The sequence below is a fragment of the Pangasianodon hypophthalmus genome, chromosome 16 (genome assembly GCF_027358585.1).
Source record: "Pangasianodon hypophthalmus isolate fPanHyp1 chromosome 16, fPanHyp1.pri, whole genome shotgun sequence".
NCBI classification, from domain to species: Eukaryota; Metazoa; Chordata; class Actinopteri; order Siluriformes; family Pangasiidae; genus Pangasianodon; species Pangasianodon hypophthalmus.
Window position 1 is genome coordinate 14,345,380 of NC_069725.1, and position 23,986 is coordinate 14,369,365.

Genomic DNA, 23,986 nt, shown 5'->3' on the forward strand with positions numbered 1-23,986 from the left:
TTCCCCCCACTGGCAGTGTAAATGTTGATTTTAATAAAGTACATTGCTAAACAGAAATGTGTCAGATTTATGTAAGAATTAGAAATAATTATGTTAATCTATTGCATCGACATCAAAGGAAACCCATTTACTCCTAGGATCCATACCTCATTATAACGTTTTGACAGGACTTTTTGTGCCCATGCATACCATATCCATGGCATCTAACAAAAAATGTGCTGTCATGACATGATCAAGTCAGTGAGGGGCCATGTTGTTGTTTTTTTTTTTTTCAAAATAAAAATGAATTTCATTAACAACTGACTGTGTTCTGAAAAAAGAAAGTGTCTAATCCACCCAGTTGTTGAACATTGATGCACAGTTAGTTTATAAGTGAAGAACAAGCTTAGTTTGTCATATGACATTAAGCTCGTGTTTCGCAATGTTTACTTCACTTTAAGGAAGTGACCATTCACACACACTCAGATGCTTAATATCCATCTGCATCTTTAAATTACACACAGCCTTTCACTCATAGATTTAATAGTCTAAAAGTAGAAACAGCATCTCAAACTGTCAACTCCATGGATAGCCTTCATTTGTATCCAGCATATTCACCAATGAAAGATCCGTCCTCCCTGAACTCGCAGTCCTCATTCCCGCAGTCAAGTGAGCTGTCCATGCTGCTGCTGTCTTCTCTGATGTCATCCACTAGTGTAGGGTGGCTGCTCTTCAGAGGCTTTTTATCACTGTCATTGTAAAAAAAAAAAAAAAAAAAAAACCAAAGGAAAAATTACTAACTTCATCTGAGGGACAGGCCTATATACACTCCTGGGCAAAAAAAAAAAAAAAATGGGCCAAGCAAAAAATGGCAAAATATTAAGCTTTAAATGGTCTTAACAATACATTATTGATCAGGAAATTAGCAAGAATTAGAACAAATACACAGATAAAGTAACTTAGTATGGGATAGCTTTTGCCTTTGATTTCTTTAAATGTTTAAGCCTTGTGGGTAATCTTGCAGATAGCTTTTTACAGAAAGAAGAGTCCATGTTGTTTCATTCAATGTTGATGGCTTCAAACAGTTGATGAGTAGTTGAAAAATGTTTCCTGGTTAGTTTGTGTGTAATCTGAGACCAAACATTCTCTATAGGATTCAAATCTGGATTCATACCAGGCCAAAACATGAGCCTGATTGACTTGTTCTCAAGCTACTTTTTGGTGGTATTTGAAGTGTGGACAGGAGCATTGTCTTGTTAAAAAATAACATCTGATCGTTCCTCTTTAGAAAACAACTTTTCAATCCTTTCTGAAATATTCTCCTGTATTTCAAAGCATTAATTGAATTTTCACAGTGAAGCAGCTCACCAGGACCAGCAAAAGGCTCCCCACACAATGACACCTCCTCCTCCATGCTTAACTGGGGTAGAGATGCATTCACTATTATATTTCTCACTAGATCTTCGAAGACACTTTTTTGGAGCATCACCATGCAACTCAAATCATGAATCATCACTCCACACTCTGGTGAACCACTCTGAATCAAACTTTCCGTTTTCTGTCGTTGATGTTTTTCTGAGACTGGCTTGTTAACACATCTTCTAGACACAAAACCTGCAATCGATAACCATTAGATAGCCATTCTGGGCTTGGCCCATTTCTTTCCCAGGAGTGTACAGTATATGACTAACTAAGAGAAAAGGTTAATAAGAAGGAGAAGAAAGGGGTCAGGATGGAATCACTGTTTTTTTTTTTCTCTAAATGCTAAATGCAAACAGCAATGCTTCAAAGGGTAATAGTTTATTTTTTAATTCAGTGTGTCCTCAGAGAGTGCAATTACAGCTGTTGTGATAATGCGTGGATAAGGGATGTAATTGAATATTAATACATTATTTGGACTGAACAGACAATGTGTTCTAAACAGATGCAAATACGCTATTTTTTTTTAACCTTGCCAGAAAGGTTGAGACTAGAGGTATGCATTAGGCCTGGGATCCAATGGAATGCCACAAGAAAAGGAGGTTTTTTTTTTTTTACTTTCATACATCCATAATTCATATTTATTAGAGTTTGGGTGTGAGTATGAAGCTTTCTGGACAAAGAAAACGTTCATTGACATGATACGAATAGGAGAAGCTGCACTATTCATTAGCCTTCTTTCATTTGTGAATGAAAAATCACTTCTCTTTCCAGCGGTCTTGCTTTTTTTTCCCCAGTGTTTCCTGGGGGGAAGTGGTAGGGTTCACATACAAAACACTTACAGTCTAGATCATGCCCACATCTGGTTTAAATTGGAATACAGAGACACGTATTTTGAACACTAAATAAATAGAAGTGGCATTGCGTTACACCCCTAAACCTAACAAATTCTTTGATGCTCTATTGATTGCTGATACAAATTATTCCAAACCTGAAGGAACCTGCAGTGGAGCAGCTCAAATGTGGCTGTGCCTTTGATATGGAAATTGGGAGTGCTGCACAGCCATTATCTTGTGTCATTTAACAATAATATGCTATTGCATATTAAAATCACACATTTCCTCGGTAACTACAAATCCATCAGCCTTGTAGTGTTACCCAAATTCTCAGTGGACAAATTATATTCCTTGGATAGTTTATTAAATTGTTACCCAATTTAGCCTACTTGTCAGGACAGATACTACAGCTGTTAACTCTGTATGTACAGTAAATGTACAAAATTAAAATATTTATTTAAGCTAACAGGCCGTTGTTAGTGGTATACTTAATACAGAAAATCACGTTTTATAGTTTCAGCTTAGCTAGTTTGACAGCTGGCTTGACTACTGCAGACAGTTGAACCAGTTTAATATTTTAGTCTGAACATAGTGAAAGAAATAGATTGGAACAGTATATAGAAACTAAATCAAACTGCTAAATTATAAAAGACCTCTTCTTAATTAACATGTATCCAAGAGTGGACATAAGAGGGTGAGGGCACTAACCAATAATCTCAATTTGAATATTAGCAAATAAGCTGCTAACAGATCAAATACTGCAGCACAGACAGCAGTGGGCCAGCGTGATGTCTGTCCAGCATTTGTTTATTAGCATTTGTTCCCTATTTCTGACAAATACATGAAATATTAACTCTGCGGAGCTAAGGGGGGAAGCAAGCATGCTGCCCCATGATTGTGCAACATCTAGAAAGGCTAGAAAGGCTAGTGTGTTGGTCACTCAAAAGAGCTAATTAGTATTTAGTATTAGTATTATTTGAAATAAAAAAACAATGTATGGAGCTGTGAATGAAGACTTTAAGAAGATTAACAGTGGTTGAATAGTGGATATATATATCTGCCTCACCCATCACTACTTACGAGCCACCACTGATGATCAGTGTAACTGCTCTTATTACTCTGCACACTGAGTTGTGTTTTAAGTAGATTTATACTGAATGGTAGTTTTACTTTTCACATTATTACTTAAGACTACATTGAAACTAAGTTGCAACCGTTAATATTTAAGTAAATTTTAGGAATGTACACTCAAACTAGGCTACATTAGTGTTTAAGTTTGACTGGTGCAACCAATTATAAGTTTGCCTTGTGTTAGCTATCACAAAAGACCCTGAATATTGTATACACAATATAATAGTCTAATGTTAGCAAGCCTACTGGTATAAAGCACAAGATATTTCAATTAGACTAGCATTAGCTTGCTTCTTAGCAAAACTGCTTAGCCACTGCTCTGCTCCTTTTACTCTCAATTTGCATAGTCCAACACTAAGTCTACAAAAATATCAAATCTCAAAGGGCAGGAGTCTCCTAAAACCTCAGATTGGTAATGTACAATCCTATACCAGAAACCCCACCCCGGTGTGTGTGTGTGTGTGCATGTGTGTGTGTGCGTGCAATGTGTTGCTAGTATATCGGACATGCACAGGCTTTTTTTTTTAAATTGAACCGTAGGCTAAGCCTATGGCTTATATAGTAATATAATGCTATCCCAACATCATTTGGCAAGCAAGCAGCAAACTAGGAGTTGGTGCTTAGTTTAGAGAATGTAATGTTAATTATTTAGCTAGCCTTCTTGGTAGAATAAGTCATTGTACTCAAATTGTCTTGATATCTTGGTCTTTTAAAGTACATATAGAATATAAAAGCCAACACTTTACCAAAGGTATTCTGTAGCCTATGCGATGTAATAACAGGTTATCTATTTGGAAAGCTATTACATCTAGCATGCAGAATGCATTTGGGTGACATAATTTCAATAAAGTGGAAAAAAACATTGTATTTGCAACAATTGCATTCCTGTCTGGGGCCACCACAGTTCCTAGAATTATCTTTGAGCTCTGCAGCATCACACAAATTTGTGCATAGCAAAGGAAAAGATAAAAAAAAAACAACTCCTAATAATTCCATGCATGTGCATGTCCATGCATATTGCTGTGTACTAGCTTAAAAAAACAAGATACTGTATTGGTGTATTGTACATAGGTCTACAGCATAATATCACACACACGCACACACACACAAACATACACACACAGGTTCACAGGTTTGCACAACATCTGGCTTCACTTGCCATGCTTTCTGTGTGGATCCAAATAAGTGCCATGATTGTATGGTTTTTTTGTAGGAGAGAAAGACAAGGTGTTATGAACACTCACTTAAACACTCACTTCAGTCTCACATTTACATCCAACCATAGCAGAGGGTATCATTTACCTGTATTCACAGGAAGTCTCATCATTCATGCCTTTAGAGTTCATATGTGATCTCACTTCTTCCGCCTCGTTCACTGCAGAGTGGAGAATTAAAAAAGAACCAATGAATTGCTTTTAAAAAGTCACCTTTATATTTCACAGTGAAAACACTAAGGTTATTCTTTGATGAAATGTGACAGAAGGGTTTTCTGCTTTGTGTTTTTCTGAGGACATTGATTACCTGGAAATGTGTAAAAACTTCAGAAGAATGACTTGGAGAAATGTGTGCACTCATCTCAACTCAGTAGTATTAGGATAGCAATTACAGCAATAGCAACATAAATAAATGCTGAAGTTTATATGTATTATTCTTACTAGAAAGCACTTTATGGAAAGTTCCCAAATGCTAGCACCCTTCTGTATTTGAACAATTCCTTGCAAACCTATGTCAATATTAAGGGAACTGGCTGCAAAGCGATTAGTTTGCAAATGCAGCACTCAAACGACTGTGTAATAAAATAGCAACATGAGGTCTGATCACTTTGCGAAAAGGTAAAAACTGTAAACAAGATTTTTTTCTTTTGTACCATAATATATTACATTACTGAGCAAACTATCCAAATAGTATACATCTAGCTTTAACCACCCCCACCTACCCCGTCCCCACACACATATTTTTCTTTATAAATGTGAAAACTATTCCCTAATTGAAAAATGAATAAAATCTTTAATGAATAACTAACATACAGCTAGAGAGCATATTTTTGCATTCCAGTTTTAGTGTGATTTTCTAGATATAGCAGTTCTTATTTGTGATACCATAATCTATTACAACATTTATCTTTAATGTTTCAGAGCACAGAATTGAAAGCCCAAATTATTGAGCTCTCAAATCATTATCTCTATGTGTATATAGCAGTTATTTTTCCTCTGTCCTATGCAAGGTTTTGTTACTCAGTGGTTTGTACCTCTGAGCATTCTTTCTCCTTTGTTTATGGTTCTGACATTCTTTCTATGTCTTTCTTTTCCAATCTGGTTTTTCCCTTTTATCTTCTTTGCTTTGGTTATGACCTCAAACCTGTTGATTTGTATTTAAAAAAAAAAAGATTTTATTTGCAATTCATCCCTGCAGGCATCCCAGTTTCTTACAGCAAACCTTGCCATAATAATGGACACACTTGTTCATCTTCCTCAGCCTGCTTAGCTCTTCGTACCTGCTGTAGAGGTAAGTTCTCACCATGTCATGGTTATATACTACAATGCTCACTGTATTTCACCAATCAAAAAGAAGTTCCTTTGTGCCAAAATCACCATGATTATCTCTTTGCTTAATGGCAAAGCATTGGAGTGGGCACCTGAAGTCTGGGAATGCCAAGACTAACAGGTAACCATGTATGAATAATTTATGATTCTGTTCAAAATGTGTTTGATCATTCACCAGAAGGAAAAAAGGGTGGAGAGGAACTTATGTGCCTGTCTCAGGAATCCACAATGATAGCTGAATATGCACTCTGTTTCTGCACCTTTGCTGCAGCCAGCAGTTGGAATGATGTGGCTCTGCGTATTCATTTATAATGCCGATTTAATGTGGAGGTGGAACATGGAGGTGCCGTGATGACAATGTGAGGCTTGACTTTCTCTCATTAATATGTCTATCTATTGGATAATTTAAACCAAGAGAGTGACCAGTTCCACAGAAATCTCCAAGACAACTGTGGAGGGCATTCAAGATCTGAGAAAGACTCTTGAGATCCCGTTTCAGGTAATGAGAAGCACACGCAGACCAAGGTAAACTCTCATCCTTCTTCCATATCCAAAAAGCAGATTCTAGCACCCATAACATTATATCACATTGACCAGTCACTCTGCCCATTCTTAGAGTCATGTGCAGCAGCTAACTTGATGGCAGCAGACCTCGTCAGCCAACTCCAGATTCTGGCTAGCATTCAACTTTAGTGAAACTGGATACTCAGCTTCCACCACACTGCAGGGTCAACATCACCATCAAATTATTACCAGGTACTACACCACCTAGAAATCACGTTTACCCTTTGTCATGAGAGGAGAGCCAGGTGGGCCTGAGGCCTTAATATCCACATCCACTCCATATCCTTTTGTGCCCTGAGCCTCAAAACAGTTAAGTAACTACCATTTCTTTACTGAACTCTGACCTCAATATCACATATAATTATATCCACATACACAAGGGTGATGGATTGAAGACTGCTTTCTGAATTATGAATATCCTTTGATGCCATATTATCTGGTTAATGCCCCTTCAGTGTTTCAAGCTCTCATCAATGATGTATTCTGTGACATTCTGGACAGGAGGTAATAGTGTATAATGATGACATCTTGATACACTCAGCTACTTTGCCCAAACACATCCAGCATGTTTGCAAGGTTCTGAGGCACTTACTTGATAATCACTTGTACATGAATGCAGAAAAATGTATTTTCCATCAGACTTCAATCTCATTCCTAGGTTACACAGTTGACAGTCAAAGGATCAAGATGGATGACCACAAGGTGGCAGCAGTGATTGACTGGCCTAAACCATGTACAGTCAAGGAACTGCAACATTTCTTTGGATTCACTAACTTTTATTAAGACTTCAGCATGAACTTGAGCTGTGTTGGGCTCCCCTCACATTACTACTCAAATGAGGTAAAAACCAAACTCAGATGGAATTCTCAGACCACAGAGGACTTCATAGAGCTCAAGAAAAGATTTAGTTCAACTCAACATGCATCCTGATCATAAGCTTCATTTCATGGTGGAGGTGGATGCCTCAGACATGGGAGTAGGAGCCATTCTGTCTCAATGATAAGGTCATTCTTCTAAACTCTAGCCATGGACATTCACATTAAATTATCTCCCGCAGTCAAAAAGGCAAACAGGAACTTCTGGCTCTCAAGTTACCACTGAAGAAGTGGAGAAGGTGGTTTGAGAGGACCTTTCATCCCTTTCTAGCACTGACGGATCATCGGGTATATCCAACCAGTCAAGAGATTGATCACTCGTCAGGTGGGCTTTGTTTTTTTTTTCATGTTTCAAGTTTACCTCCTTTCGCCCATGCTCCAAGAATGGGAAAGCTGACAGCCTTTAAAGAATTCATGAAAAGGAATCTGCTGAGGAGGGTTCTATCATACCAGATTCATGTATCCTAGCTACTGTACTCCTGAGACCTCAACAAAGAAATTGGACATTCTCCAGAGACAGAGCATACACCTAAATATTACCCAGAAGTTGAGGTTATGTTCCACAACAAATATGAGACAGACTCTTCATATGGGCTCCAATGGACACCTGGCTATTTCCTGCACAATCCAGATATTACAGCAGAGGTACTGGTGACCCTTACTGACCCAAGATGTTTCTATGTGAACTCTTGCAGCATATGTGCAACTACTAAATGTTCTTGATCTCTTCCAACAGGAAAGCTCATGCCATTACCCATACTACAGCAGTTTTGCCACTTTATTGTCTTTGTTTTGGCTATGATCTCAAGTCTGTTTCTGACTACAAGTGGCAATTTGAATTTGTTATTAAAAGGATCACTTGCAACTACTTGTCCAATTTTTTTTTAACACCTACAAACTAAAGTGTAAATCAAACAGCACACTGCTGTTAAGCACTATATGTACCTCCAACTTTCTCAATGTGTCATGTACAAACAAATAACTTGCAAGATAAGGATAAAAATTCATATAATGACAAAGTCACAAATGTCATTACAAGTTTTGTAGTTTTGTATACAAACCTTTATAAATGTTTCCAGCAGTACTTTTTATGCATTTATGCAATGGTTATGAATGTGTTATAAAGATCCTAAGGTGGTAACCTTCAAATAAAGTGTAATGTTTCTGCATTCTGTAATAATTCAATAACTTAAGTACTATACAATTTAAAATATTAGTGCTTTTCAGAGTTATCTTCTTTCAGGACATGATAAGTTGCATGGGGAAAAAGTCACAATTTGGTAGCAAAGAAAAATGATGATGCAATATTCAGTGTTTTCTGCACAGTATTGTGTGTGTTTATGTGCACTTGAGATGAAAGCAGAGAGAAAGAGCCTTAGGCAGGCAGCACAGGTGAAGAAAACTACAAAGCTGTTTTATCTTATTTCGCTGACAGTCCTGGTAATGTGAACAGTGAGTGGAGTACTTCTGGAATCAACACTATCATACCTGAATACTTTCCACCTTTGTTCATGGTCACAAAGCAGGCAATTAGAACTACCAGAGTGAGCAATGCCACAGCACACATGATTCCAATGAACCAGCTTTTAGATGAAATTCTCTCATGTACACCTGCTGCACCTGCAAATACATAAATTAATCAGCATTTGTTCACAAACTAACAGATGAATTTTTTAGTGCTTTAAGCCCAAGTAGACAAACGTAATGATAAATGCTTCTTAAGCTTCTTATGAAGTGCATAACTCTGTAAAAGTTTGTTTTAACAATTACATTCAATTAAATTTTTTTCAAAGCACTTTTAACACTAGGCATTGTCATAGAGCAGTGTTACAGAAATCCAGATGGAGATTTACACCCCTAATGAGCAAGAAGGGGGCAACAGTGGCAAGAAAAAGTCCCCTGAGACAACATGAGGAAGAAACCTTGAGAGGATCCACACTCAATAGGGAATCCATCTTCTTCTGGGTGACACTAGATAGTGAGATTATAAAATATTCCTCTTCTATAATTGTATATTCTAAAGTCAAACAGTGCTAAGTATATTGAAGGTGTGTTCAGGATAATCATCATAATCTTTATGATTACAGAAACTGTTACCTAACAATCACATCAGTGGGGTTCTACATCAATGGGGTGGAGGTGGAGAGAGTCAAGAGCTACAAGTTTCTTGGTTTCCACACCTCCAAGGATCCCTCCTGGAGCCTCTACACAGACACAGTAGTGAGAGCAACCTATCAGTGTCTCTACTTTCTGCAGAGGCTCAAGAGGTTTGGCAATTTCCTCTGACATTCTGTCAAACTTCTTCCGCTGCACCATAGAGAGCATCTTGACCTGCTGCCTCACTGTTTTGTACAGCAGCTGCTCTTCCTCTGACAGCAAAGCTCTTCAGAGAGTGGTGAGAACAGCAGAGCTCAATACGGGAAATAAACTCCCGGCCTTACAGGATATCTACCAAACACGTTGTTTGAGGAAGGCCCGCAGTATCATTACGGACTGCACTCACTCTGTTCATTATCTGTTTGGAACACTGCCAGCTGGCAGATGCTTAATACTTAGCTTCAGTTTTTGATTTTTAATAAATTTGTAAAGCTTTCTAAAAACATCTTCTTACTTTGTGATTATCGATTATTATGTATAGATAAATGGCCAAAAATGTAATCTATTTTACATTAAATCTATAATACAATCAAATGTGAAGGGTTCTGCATACTTTCTGAAGCCACTGTATACAAGACGTGAAAGTAAGGGACAAGGCAAAACCCACAGTGAGTAGATTTTTTTGCTTATTAATGAATTATATTAATGAGTTATATTAATGAAAAGTACCTCAAAGGAGTTCAATTTATATCTAGATTTCTGAGTAACAGAAGGTCATTATAATTTATTTCATTCTAAATTATACATGGGTGATTTATATAGCCATATCCAGGAGGGCTAGGTTCATTTATAGGTAATACTTATTTGGTCTAGTCCAAGTTCTGTTAAACGAAGAACACTAAATCCCTGATCAGCAACACAGCTAGCAGTTAGTTGGTTTAACCCTTTTTATCTTTCATCTCACCCCACCTCTGGATCGTCACTGATTATCTAGACCTGTCCCAAATGTGTTACAAGTGCAGCACTTTCCCAAGTGGCATGACTACAGCCCTGTTCTAAAACGCAAGACTTGCCCATTTATCTATAAACCCCTCATTGTTTTTGGAGCACCACTTGGACATCCAGCACTTCAGGGATCGGGCCAGAGCATACTATAGCATTGGACATTGCCTTCATGAGTTTACACAGCTCTGCAGTTTTACCCTTTATTACGTCTGACTAACAAAACCTACGCTTTATTATGTAAGGGTCATGGTGGGTCCAGGGCATTTGTGTTACTAGGCAATTTGGACTGCTAGCACATTATATTTTTAAGCCATTCTGATTTTTTAAAATTATTTTATTTATGACAAGAAGTGCAATAATTGGAGGCCGTTTTGGGACCATAGAGAAAGAACTATTTAGGGAAACATTGTGCCTCATTTATCAATGTTTTAGTAATCTTGTGTGTAAATGTTTGTATAAGTTAAACTGAACTAAAATTTTCCAGTGCTTTCAAAAAGGTTTCAGAAACGCTGATTTTTCTTTGCACTCGCATACATATGTTGTATGCATAAGTGCAAAACTCATTTGCATTTAGTGACACCCTCAAAACTCCATAATAGGTCGATTGCATAGACAGCTGGGAGCATGAAATGAATGATGAAAGTAACAGTGAAGCAGCACCTGAAAAGGCTAAAATCTAGAGATAAATTACATAAAAGGTGAATTACATGTGAATAAAGTGATCTGACAGGAAAATGGTGTAACAGGAGAAGAGAAAAATATCTACACTATACCCAGGTGGTCATGCAAATCTATTTTTAAATTGTTTTAAGTGTATTGGTGGATGTGCACAATGTTAAACCAATTTATAACCCAGCTTTCATCCTCCGAAAAAAATTATACTGGTCTTAAACACCCTTTCACTCACTAAATCTTCCGTCAGCCAAGGCATTTTTTTTGTGGCTTATGGCTATGCGCAGACAGACCAGCTCATTCTCCGCTTATATGGCAGCATTTCTATTGTTATAATTAAATGATTAGTTTTATTTCTCTTACTTTATGGGTTTGTGTTGGCTCGCTTTCTTTATTTTTCATATTCTTAAATTAATATCAATAATATGAAACAACTGTTTTTTTTTTTATTGATGTTACTCTTAGTCCTTGACCTAGTGAACTAGCATGAGGATGAGCTTTTTTGTTAGAGACTCTAAAGCTCTTCTATGAGTAGCTCTGGATAAGGGCAATAAACATAATAAAAGTAAGCAATTTAAACTTGACAGTATAATCCACATATAAAAGTGCAGTAATCCATACAAATTATTTGACTTGAAGTCGATCAAGCCAAGGTTTTACATTAGTTACTCATCTTATTTTTTCACACACTCAGCAGTACGAATAGGATACAAATGTGTTTTTTCTCTAAATTTATGGGATTTTCATTAATACCATTTTTTTTGTGTGTAAACGCTCATATGAATGATCTACAAATAAAGCTGTTTATATCCAGCCTGGTTAATGAGGCCTAATGTCTTTTAATGTTGCTAATCAATAGGTCAGCTTTTGTCATGGCAACCTTGGTTATAACACAAATGTCAGAAATATATATACCAATTTTCTTTACATCTAATAAAGAAGTTCAGTACATTATCCTTGTTACTGATAACTCTGACAACATTTTGTTATGGCTGCATTAAGTTGCGCTGTGCCTCCTGACATGCATACATCTGGCTCCGGGTCTAGTCTAGACTAATCGTTGTGTGTAACACTGCTGGGAACACTTACGTGCTCCAGAAGCTGTGGAAGCCCCTTCACTGATAGCTGGTCCACAGCCCACAAGTGTACAAGCACTCAGATAGAACTGGTAGTAGCTGGCTGTCTCCAGATCATGTAGAACCCAATGTGTAGTGTCTGGTCCACTGATGTTTACTCCGTATGCTTCACCAACATCCAGTGTATCATTGACTGAAATAACACAGATAATGTTTTTTTAAGGGTTGTTTTGTAGGTTTGTTTATATGTTTCAAATAAGTAGGCCTGCCTAACTTGCATTCTTGGACTGGTGAAATAATGCAACGTCAGTATTCAAGAATTAAGTATTCCACACTTGATCCATGGGGAGTCTGTTTTCTAGACAATGATGCTTGCATAAAATAGGAAATTTGCAGTTTGGTAAAAAATGTAGTTAGTGATTAACCCCAAATTTCTAACCGCTGCCAACCTTTAAAATGCAGAATAATATTGGCATACATATCTGGTACTGCAGCTTGTATCCTGTGAGAACACCATTGGCCTCAAGTGGTGGTGCCCACACCAGTGTGATGGAGTTATCCTGAGGGTTTGTGGCTCTGAGTATAGGGGGGCTTTCAGGAACTGCACACAGTGAACACCTTACAGTTACCTTACTTTATAAGAAGAATGAGAAATCAGTTACTCATGAGTTTGTTTTATAGCAATACAATTACTAATTTAAAATGTGAGTATACAAAAAAGAGGGAGGTAATTTCACTAAAATCATGTTTTTTAAAACACTTTTGTTATTAAAATAACCTAAACATATTCTCTGTATTATAAATTAATATATATTTTTAATCTTAACTAGATGAACTGAACTGTGAACATAAACTTTCATGTTTGACAAATTTAAAATGTCATTTTGGTCATTTTGAACAAAACAGCATAAAGGTTAAAACCATTTGCCCCCCTACGTGAAGCCCTATTTAAATGTAAGTGATGCAACTAGTGCTTGCCTCCCTGCGGTGTTGTGAAGGTGAGCGGCCTGCTGCTGGGACCATTGCCCTTCCTGTTAAAGACATTTACAGTGAGACGGTATTGGGAGAATGGCTTCAGCCCAGGCACTATGGTGTGACTCTGATTCCCTGGGAGGATCAGAAACTGCTTCTCAGCAGGAACTTCTATAGAAGTCAGCAGGCTTTGTGTTCTCCACCAATGCACCTGAAAGAGAGAGACAAAGAAATAGAGAAAATGGAATAAAGGGTACAAAAAAAAACAGAAATAAAGGAAGAAATGGAGAGAAATATCGGGGGGTGTTGGAGTGGCTATTCGAATGCAGGTCTGGAATATATTATAATCATTTGACACGACCTCATATTTATGTAATATGATTTATTGAATATTACCCCAAATTCAGTAGCCTACTACACTTGTGTTACCTTCAGTTAGATTTTTATTGTCTTTCACTTCAACTTTAACGTTAACTTCACACATTTAGAAAGTCTTTTTCTTACTTTTAATAGTGTAGAATACCAATATTTCACCTCTCAGGGGAAAGAGAAAACATAGAAGCAGGGTCGATTCATAACTGCTTGCTCATAGCTAAATGATGTTTCTCTCCAGACCCTATCAAAAGAAGGACACTCACACTGTAGCCTTCAAGATGGCCCCTGAGCTGGGTCTGTTGGACAGGAGACCAGCTGACCCGCAGCAGCGTGGAGTTCAACACCTCTACATTCACATCCTCAGGAGCTGCAACTGGCACTGGTGAGGACAAGATAGCATTAAGCTCCAGGTAAAACAATCACTACAAGGCTTTGGAAGTAAGCATACTGATGGATGAGATAGAAATACACACAGGTCCATTCATATGCCATAACTAACTACTATTGAGGATATAAGTCACAGTCCACCATAACTAAGCTGCTTACAAGCCAGTAACACACACACATACAAGTTTTATTGACACCGTTTACTGTATTTTATACACTGTGTTGTTTGGGTTTGATTTTTCACATCAGTAGTCACTCTAATCATATCAGATCCCATATCAGATCCCATATGGTATCAATAATCAATATGGTATCACTCTAATCAATACTATATGCCTACACTAGTTACCTTTTAATGCTTAACTTTTAATGATTTGTTCATGGCTATAAATATGACATCACATCAATTTAATGTTATTATTATCTTGTTTTGCTGTAGAGCTCCTACTTTTGACTAGCCCCATGGACTCTGAACAGATGAGACATGCTGGTTTTGGACTTGAAGCAGAGAATAAATACATACTTTTCTGTCCATTCATCTTTAAGCATTCTGTTTTTATCATCAACATCACTTCACTAGTCAGACCAGAGAGGGGAAATCTATGAAAATCTGTGAAAACACTTCCCTTTCTCAGTGAGCTGCCTTAAGCTGAATATTTTGGAAAAATGCATGTGATTGGATAAGCTGCAACAGAGGATCTGCTACAGAAGTTTCATGTTTAGAAAAGAGTCACTGAATTACAGCTAGCTCTGCTACAGGATTTTTGGAGTACTTGGTCATTCTAGCCCTGTGTCCCACCCGGCTAAATGTTATGGATCTGCCACTAGTGGGAAACGTTAAACACTGAAGTGCAAAGCGGTATTACTCACAGTCTTCTCCAGAATATCCAATCACCACACTGGGCTCCACTGCCCAACCATAATTATTGTGGGCCTGGATCTTAACCTCATAAGGGACAAATGTCGGGGTGCCTTTCACAACAAAGGAATGCCTCTTCACCATCTTCTCTGTCCAGATTTCCTCAACACCCATCTGTCTGTAGCTAAGCTTGTACTCTAGACCAGGTCCATTGTGTTCAATAGGCTTCAAAGGCTAAAATGCAAAGAGAGTGAAAGGAGTAGTTTTACAAATGGAGTTGTGAGGTAAAAATTCTTCTCAAAACCTGCAAAACTGTTAAAATGAACAGTAAAGGAAAGGAATGTACAGAAAAGTTCATTTGTAACTTACCTGTACATTCATTTCCTGTACTATGCATTTTAACAGTGGTCAACATGGTCAAGGTCAGGGAAGAAGCAAGATTAATGGTCATAGCTTTTCTTACAATGTCACATGAAATCCAAAGAAATTTACTACTTCAAGAGAAAATTCCTAATTTTTTTATTTCTAATTTGCATGAAGTCAGGTTGCTCCCACATGAAAAGTTAAAAATGCTTAAGGTTAGGGAGTATGAGCTCAGTCATACTGCAAACTTTTCAAACATCTATTAAAGAATATAGACAATATACACAAAAGTTTGGGGAAGGCCCAGATATGGGGGTCATAGTCAGGCATCCACATACATTTGACCATATAGTGTAGATGGATTTATGTTTCTTCATAGCAATTTTCTCATACCTCACTAGTGAGGTTTTTATACAGTATATTCATTTTGCCAACTGCAGTACACCTATAGTATATCAAAAGCGCTGTCAGTTTGTTACCTCCCAAGTAATGTCCATCTGATGAGGCGAATGACCCTCAAACTTTATGTTTTCTGGGTTCCTATCTGGGGCTATTAAGGAGGAAATCTGTATTAATAAGATGTGTCTTGACTGTAAATAATATGTACATACTGTGTATTACTTTCCCAGAATAAATAAATAAATAAATAAATAAATAAATAAATAAATAAATAAATAAATAAATAAATAAATATATATATATATATATATATATATATATATATATATATATATATATATATATATATATATATATATAAAGATCAAGGTAGCAAGGTTCATATGGATCAATCACTATGGCATGTCAGGAAATAAAGAAACATGAAATAAAGACTCAGTGGAAGTGGAAAGGTATATTCTTACCAGCAGGAGGAGTTTTATATCTCTCAGAGGGTTTGCTGGGATGACCTCTTCCAATGCCATTGACAGCACTGACTCTGAACTGGTAGTTAATATGTCCATGTAATGAGACAGGAGCAGAGTTCTGGTGGCCAGATACTCGCAGCAGTGGCCTCCACTTGCCTGGCTCCCAGTGGTCCTCCTCGAATTCGATGATGTACTCTGCTCAATAATAAACAATTCAGTAGCCATTATTTACATAGAATACTTTGCATACACTGGAGAGTAGCTCAAAGTGGTGTATCTTTAGATTTGCATTTAGTGTAAGCAGTCATGGACATTACCTGTTATGTGGCTGTTATGGTCCTTGGTAGGCATCCAGTGAAGCTTCACACTACGATCTCTCAGATCTGATAATGTTAAGTTTACTGGAGGGTCAGGGACATCTAAAGTGCAACAAACATATAAAAAAGTGTACATCGTTGTGATCAAACTAAACAACAGTTTGAATTTTATGAAAATTGAATAGCATGACAGCATAAAGAAAGTCATAGTGTCTTCAAAGAATTGTTTGCTAGCTCGTTTCTTTAATTATTTTATTATTTTATCAACAACAACAAAAAAACAAGAATATCATCAAGAATTACGGTTAACAGCTTACATACAGTTTACAGTTGCTCCTGCTTTCAACAAATTATAAAGAAAAGTTTTGACTTCTATTAAAAAAGCATGATTGTTGGTGTTGTATTCAGACTTTTGGTGTGTTTGCATCTACATTATATAACTTTCTGTTGATGTATCATTAAGATATAACACTGTACATTTTATATGGAGTATCATTAATTATATTTTAAAATGATTAATTATAAAAGCTAAAGTGTGAAAATGTTGGCCATGAATGATACAGTAAATAACATACCTAGCACAGTTACATATGCAGATGCTGTATCTTGGTCGAGGGATGTTCTAGCAATACATGTGTATAGTCCTTCATCTCTGTGGCTCACATTGTTGATCTGCAGTATTCCCACATCAATGTAGAATCTGTGGATATTACAAAACATTCTTCAGTTCTATCACTGGGAACAATAAGCCTGAAGTCCTCATACCAACTCAAAATAAGTTTCAAAGATGTGCAGTGTCATATTCAAATTCAAATGTAGTGAAATGCTTTTGACGTGTAGTGAAATGCTTTAATGATTTCAGTCATGATGATTTGCTTACAAATATACTGTACATGAATGCAATTTTATCTTACTCTTAATCAAAACAATGATTTGTTTTAGACAAACTTTTACAGATTTTTTTTTATATTTACAGCCTCTAGACAAGGGATGATATTACTTCAACCATATAAATATTAAAATTATGTTAGTTGACTTGCAATAGTTATCAAACCATTTATAGCTAAGTTATGCTGCCCACCTTGAATCCTCAATGTAATTGGAATCTATATCTTTCCCATCCTTCTGCCAGAGAATTTTCAGCTCATCAGTGAATGACTGATCATACTGCGCGTTGCACTGAAGCTCTGCCATGCTCCCTCTCTTGATCTTTCTATCTTGCGGAGGAGTCACGATTTTGGTTGGGTCTATCACAAAGATGTGCATATATTTCACTGACCATTATCTCATAATATATACCATAAATTAGTGTAAGAAGAGTAGTCAAACCCGTTTAGCCCAAGAACATCGCTAACCTTTTATATGTAGTTTTGCATTAATGCTGGAGTTGCCCTCTGAGTTGTTAACAAAACAAGTATATTTTCCTGTGTCTTCCACCTCAGTTGTGTGAATCTGAAGGGAGCCATTTTTATGGAGAAAGAATCGCTCTCCTACCACAGAACCTTCAAGGCCTTCTTTTCTCCTACAAAATAAACAACAAAGTGTTCATTAACCATGCATGAACTACAGCTCTTGACATGCATCTTGACATGATTTTATGCATTGTGCTGCTGCCACACTGGCTGACTGGATAATTGCATGAATGAGCAGGTGTACAGGTGTTCCTATTAATGTGGCTGGTGAGTGTATATATAAATTCTCACCATGAACACCTGAGAAATATAGGTAGGTTTTATTCTATAAATCGTCCTATACAGTTGTGTGCTTCCAACATTGTGTGTTTCCAACAGTTATGGCTATACAGTGTGGCTACAACACACTGATACAAGAACTATGAAGGTCAATGCTTGGTTTACATACTTTTAGTTGATAAATAGATCAGTTATATGATACGTGGCTTCATATCAGTAGTGTGTACAAGTTGCAGTTTTGTTATAATATATTATATATTATATATTGTTATATATATATATATATATATATATGCTAAGTCATCCTTGTGACTTTTTAACATGGGCCCAATTAAACATTACAAATCTTAAAATAATTTACCAGTAATCTCTGTACTGACTTATCTTTGTTGGTCAATCACCTACTAATCATTAATAACTTAAACCAATAGGCATATGAACAGACAAAAGAATAAATCGGCATTTCTAAAATAGCATGGAACTGACCAGTGGATATCAGCAGGTGGAGAACTAAACACTTTGCAGTCCATCATGACATTTTTCCCACACACAGCACCGTACTTTACAGAATTCTGTGTCAGGATCAAAGGAGGAAGATCTAGGAAGAAACCAGATTAACTTAGTCATTTATGAAATATTAAAAAAACTTTAATATTTAACTTGACCCACATAAGATGCAGTCATTTCCAGCAAAAACAAAACAAAACAAAACAAAACAAAACAAAAAAACCACGCTGACTCTAAGTAAGTTCTACTTTCATGTCGATTACAAATTAACAGAGACCCCCCAATCACTTATGAGCAAGAACATTTGTCATAAAGAAAAAACACAGATGACCTCATTTCCTATTGCAAAAAAAAAAAAAAAAAAAAAATTGAAAAATAGAGATTTGGTTGCTTTTCATTTTTTATAAGAGCGGTAGTGTTAGGGAAGAATTAGGAATATAAAAATTACTCTAAAACTTTCCCAGTACATGATTGACCAATGAGATTTTATTACACACATATGCAGTAATACACATATGAACATATTCTACACCAAGCCCATATTCTGTGGAATTTAGCTCTGATTTTAGCGCTATCAGTGCAGACCTACTCTGAGGTAGTTAAATGTATCTTCATCTGTCTGTAACTGGTTTATCAGTTTCCTCTCTAACAGGAAACAGTATGTCAGAATGACCCTTATGTGAGAATGTCACTATATATCAATGACTGTACTTCTAAGAGTTACTCTGTCAAACTCAAAAAAGTTTGCAGATGACATCATCCATATACATGTCATTGTCTGAGGCTAACAGCTTGGAGCTGAACAATAAGAAAACTGCCACTGATTTCAGATGAAAGTGTTTGCCACCCAGCTTCCCATGGAAATAAATGGTTCTTCAGCATTTATACTGTGGTTAAGAGTGCCTGAATTTACAGGTTGGGTAGATGGTAAGCTTGGGAAAACTTTCTGGGTTGAGAGTTACAGAATTATAATTCAGGTCTATGCTCAACTAGTGTAATACAGATCACTTACTCATAACTATGATGTTGGTATTGCTCAGTAAAGTGCCATGTTTGTTGGAGGCCTCACACTGATAAACTGCACTGTTATTTTGTTGGGCTCTGTAAAGGATTACTGTGTCATGTAGCACTCTGATATGGGATGAGGAGAATGCTGAAAAAGAAGAAAGATTGTTATGGTAAGTTCTTAATAATAAAGTGGTTTGCATAAACAAAGTTAATACATTTTACTATTCAAGAATTCTATGTAGCTGTATATCCCACTACATACCAGTCTTGCATTGGCACTGCAGTTAATACTGCAATATCACACAAGTCAATATCAAGCAAGAAAAATGGGCTTAAGTCCAAGGTCAGAATTGCAAGAAACTGAGACATGCCTCTGCTTAAGTCAACCAGCCACCCCACGTGCAAAGGTTCTCAGTTAACTCTATGAAAAGTGCTATAATCATGTCTGAGGTCTGAATACCAGAGTGTATAATTTCCATATGAAATCCTCACTGTGCACATTCAACTCTGAATATGGCCCAATATTTGTAGAAATTTAGAGAAATCAGCAAACTCATTCACAGGAGGTATGCCATTTGGTTGCCTTAATAAGGGTCGGCTAAGGAGTCTAAGAGTGATGATCTTGTTTATCCAACCCGTCTGCCATATGAATCTCACCCTTTCCACTTTTTTTAATGCTTTTCCATTATTTCTGTCTCTCATCTCCTACTACACTTTTCTCCTTCTATTTACTCCACACTTCTGTGTTTAAGCAGTATTCTTTAGCCATAGCCAACAGATACCACTTCATGGATCAATACCTTGTTGCGATGGAGGGGCCTGTGCACTACTAATGTGTACATCAGTGCCTGAATTATACCTCAGGGCTATGTCACGAGCAGCTTAATGATCCCAGTAAAGCCACCCTTAGTGAACAGATCTAAGGGATGAGTTCAGGCAAAGAGTGATCCTAATGACCCTCATGAAAGGTACTAAAAGGACTAATTGCACCCCACCCGATAACATTTACTTTGTGGTGCTTTGTGATAAAATGTGATTAAATGAGTTGGAGCCCAGTCTCCAGAATTCTGATACTTAAGATATGCTATCAAGAGATATACTGAAAAAGAAGTATCACTATCATTCTCACAAAAATGGAGAACGGATACAAGTGCAGGCTTTTTCTTTATTGAAGCAAATACAAACAAAGCAAACCAAGGCAGAATAATAAAACTAGCAAAACAGGAACTGGGAGCAAAACAAGAACGCAACATGAAAACAAAAGCAACAACAGTCACGCAAAATAACAGAAACTAAGCAACTAAGGGGGGAAACACCAAACTTATATAAGGAGTCCAATCAAAGGAGAAACTGAACAGATGTGCACAGGAAATGAATGGAATAACAGAAGAAGATGTTCAAAATACATGGCAAGGTGCCCTCTGGTGGCTTGGCAGTGAATTCTTCATGATAGATGTGACAGTTATGTTCAGAGAACCAGTTTGAGAAGATGCTTGCTTTGTGACATGGCACATTATCATGCCATTCTAAGATAGGTAAATTGTGGCCATAAACAGATTTACGTAGTAAGCAACAATGCTCAGGCTATGGCATGTAAATGGTGCTCAACTGGTATTAAGGGGCCAACTGTGTGCCAAGAAATCATTCCTCACACCATGATACCGCCACCAGCATTCTGAACTGTCCGTGGATTTGTGCTGCTGGCGCCAGATTCAAAGATCGAGATTCATCAAACCAGGTGACGCTTTTCCAATCTTCAACTGTCCAGTCAACCGATCAGCCATAACATTAAAACCACCTGCGTAATATTGTGTAGGTCCCTCATGTGGAGGTCCCTCTAGCACATTGTGTATGTCCCTCTAGCACATCCCACAGATGCTCGATCGGATGGAGATCAGGGGAATTTGGAGGCCAAGTCAATACCTTGATCTCTTTGTCATGTTCCTCAAACCATTCCTGAACAATGTTTGCAGTATGGCAGGGTGCATTATCCTGATGTAAGAGGCCACTGCCATAAGGGAATACATTTGGTCTGCAAACAATACATGGGTATACTTGGTCTGCAACAGTGTTTAGGTAGGTGGTACATGTCAAAGTAACATCCACATGAATGCCAGGGCCCATGGTTTCCCAGCAGAACTTTGCCTAGAGCATCACACTGCCTCTGCAAGCTTGCCTTCTTCCCATAGTGCATCCTGGTGCCATCTCTTCCCCAGATATGCAACACACATGCACCCAACGGTCCACATGACATAAAAGAAGACGTGATTCATCAGACCAGGCCACCTTCTTCCATTGCTCCATGGTCCATTGTAGGCGCTTTCGGCGGTGGACAGGGGTCAGCATGGCATTCCGACTGGTCTGTGGCTACGCAGCCCCATATGCAGCAAGCTGCGAAGCACTGTGTGTTCTGACACCTTTCTATCATAACCAGCATTAACGTTTTCAGCAATTTGTGCTGCAGTAGCTCTTCTGTGGGATCAGACCAGACGTGCTAGTCTTTTTGTCTGCCCCCAGCCAGAACTGAGACACTCACGTTCTTTTAAAAGCAACTCACGAGGCATGTAGTTTCTACAGATAGACGGCTGAGGTCAGTTGGGGAGAAGGAAGAGGCTTCTTAGTGTTTTAATATCATTCACAATTTACCTCAAAGACAGCAGTTATGTTTACCCATGACACTGTTCTTCTTTCTCAGTATGTTTTACATGACGTAGTTAAACAACTCATGGTCACGTATTATATATATTATATTACGGTGCCCTAATTGCAGTGTGAGGACCAGAGTAACTGCGAACTGCAGTAACTGCACTAATAATGGCATCCTCAATACCAGAAGTGATTCAGTAGGACCCAGAAACATAAAATTGTAGGAATTCACACAGTTTTTTACACAAGAAAACAATTCAGTTTACAGCTTGGGCTACAGTTTGTGGTACTTTTTTCAGTTTTGCATGCAAAACTGAATAGGTACATTGTGGTAAATGTCCAGCTCATTTTTAGTTATTCTATGTGATTTTAAATATAATAGCATACATTTTATACTCCTTCATTTTATAATTAGCATTGTGAGATAGATAACATTTTAGTATAGTATGAGTCATTTTGCCTACTTAATCTGTGTGTTTTTGAGTGTGTGTTGAGTTACCTTGGATAACTTACCTCGGAGCGGTTCACCATTCCTCATCCAGGTGATTGTGGGTGGTGGCTTTCCTGAAGCATGGCATTTTATGTGTACCTCTGAGCCAATTGCCACTACTTGACTTTTTATTGGCTCTTGCACCCAGTGTGGTGGCTCTAGGAAAAACAAGAGAGTGATTATGAAAATGTCCAGACTAGAGCAATTTCCTTCCAGTGTAGTTCCAAAGCTTGTTTGAAAACTGTAGGTGTTTGTTATAGTGATAATTAAATGAACTATACTAGAAACAGCAGATAATTATCAATTTAACTCACAATTTTAATTTAATTTAACTCATTTAAGTATGTTCATATTGGGGCCCATTTGAAATTTTCCCCAAAATCGAAGAAAGTTGAAAATTATGTTATCATCATTTAACCTATGTGATTAGACCAATCACGACTTAATTTTTTTAATAAATAAAAGGATTATGAAATAACAGATCAAAGGGATTACTTGTGTATTTTTCTACAGATATCGTTTATATGAATTTAAAATAAAAATTTAAAGTAAAACTTTAAAGTTATGCTCAAGAGAATCAATGGAATATTCTTGTTAGTAAGTAGAACACAAGGGTTAAGATCCTAAACCCGTTTCATTAATAAACTAAAGAATAAATTCAAACCTTCTACTGTAATGTCGAAGAAATGAACTGCTTCACCAGCAGAATTCTTTGCCTTGCACATATATTTTCCACTGTCTTCCTCCGTGACGTTTGTTATAATCAACCATTTTCCATGGTTCTTGATGTTGGTGCGTTTTGGCAACTTCCCTCCAATTTTGGTCCATTCTATTATTGGTGTGGGGCTGACATTAATAGTACAAATTAAAATAATGCCGATCATAGAACATAGTATATTACAGAAAAATGATTTAACAACAACACTGTGAGAATGGTGTGATAGAGATCTTTTACAACAGGAGCACAAACGTACAATCCCTCTGCAATACACTCAATCTCGAGATCCTGTCCTTGCACCAGATATGTCTGGGACAGATCACCAGAGGGCACCAGAATATTCGGCTTTCTGTCCGAAACTGAGAATGCAAATTCCAACAGATACTGTAATTCAAATGTAAACCATGGTAATCTGATGATCAATAACTTTGATAAACATTTGAAAAAGTGCAAATGCCTATATATATTTGACTCACTTTTGACATCTGTTTCACCAGTTGAGTTTGCTGGAAGGAAAAAGAGCAAAAGTAAGTATTTTCTTATAGAACTGCACACAAACAAATGGATATATCAATATCATCAGTGGGGGC

The 23,986-nt window shown here is 37.2% G+C and overlaps 1 protein-coding gene across 1 annotated transcript in view; it reads right to left on the bottom strand.

Annotated features, from left to right (window-relative positions):
• Positions 1–275: 275 nt before the first annotated feature.
• chl1a (cell adhesion molecule L1-like a) overlaps positions 276–23,986 on the bottom strand; it is a 43,974-nt gene continuing 20,263 nt past the window's right edge. Inside the window, 20 exon segments of the mRNA XM_034312056.2 lie at positions 276–728; positions 4,668–4,740; positions 8,836–8,967; positions 12,211–12,390; positions 12,676–12,798; positions 13,176–13,380; positions 13,808–13,923; positions 14,802–15,024; positions 15,633–15,703; positions 16,017–16,214; positions 16,337–16,438; positions 16,912–17,036; positions 17,418–17,583; positions 17,692–17,858; positions 18,514–18,625; positions 19,547–19,687; positions 22,702–22,836; positions 23,343–23,524; positions 23,653–23,755; positions 23,873–23,902. Coding sequence (XP_034167947.2) covers positions 575–728; positions 4,668–4,740; positions 8,836–8,967; positions 12,211–12,390; positions 12,676–12,798; positions 13,176–13,380; positions 13,808–13,923; positions 14,802–15,024; positions 15,633–15,703; positions 16,017–16,214; positions 16,337–16,438; positions 16,912–17,036; positions 17,418–17,583; positions 17,692–17,858; positions 18,514–18,625; positions 19,547–19,687; positions 22,702–22,836; positions 23,343–23,524; positions 23,653–23,755; positions 23,873–23,902 — 2,738 coding nt within the window. The 3' untranslated portion in view covers positions 276–574.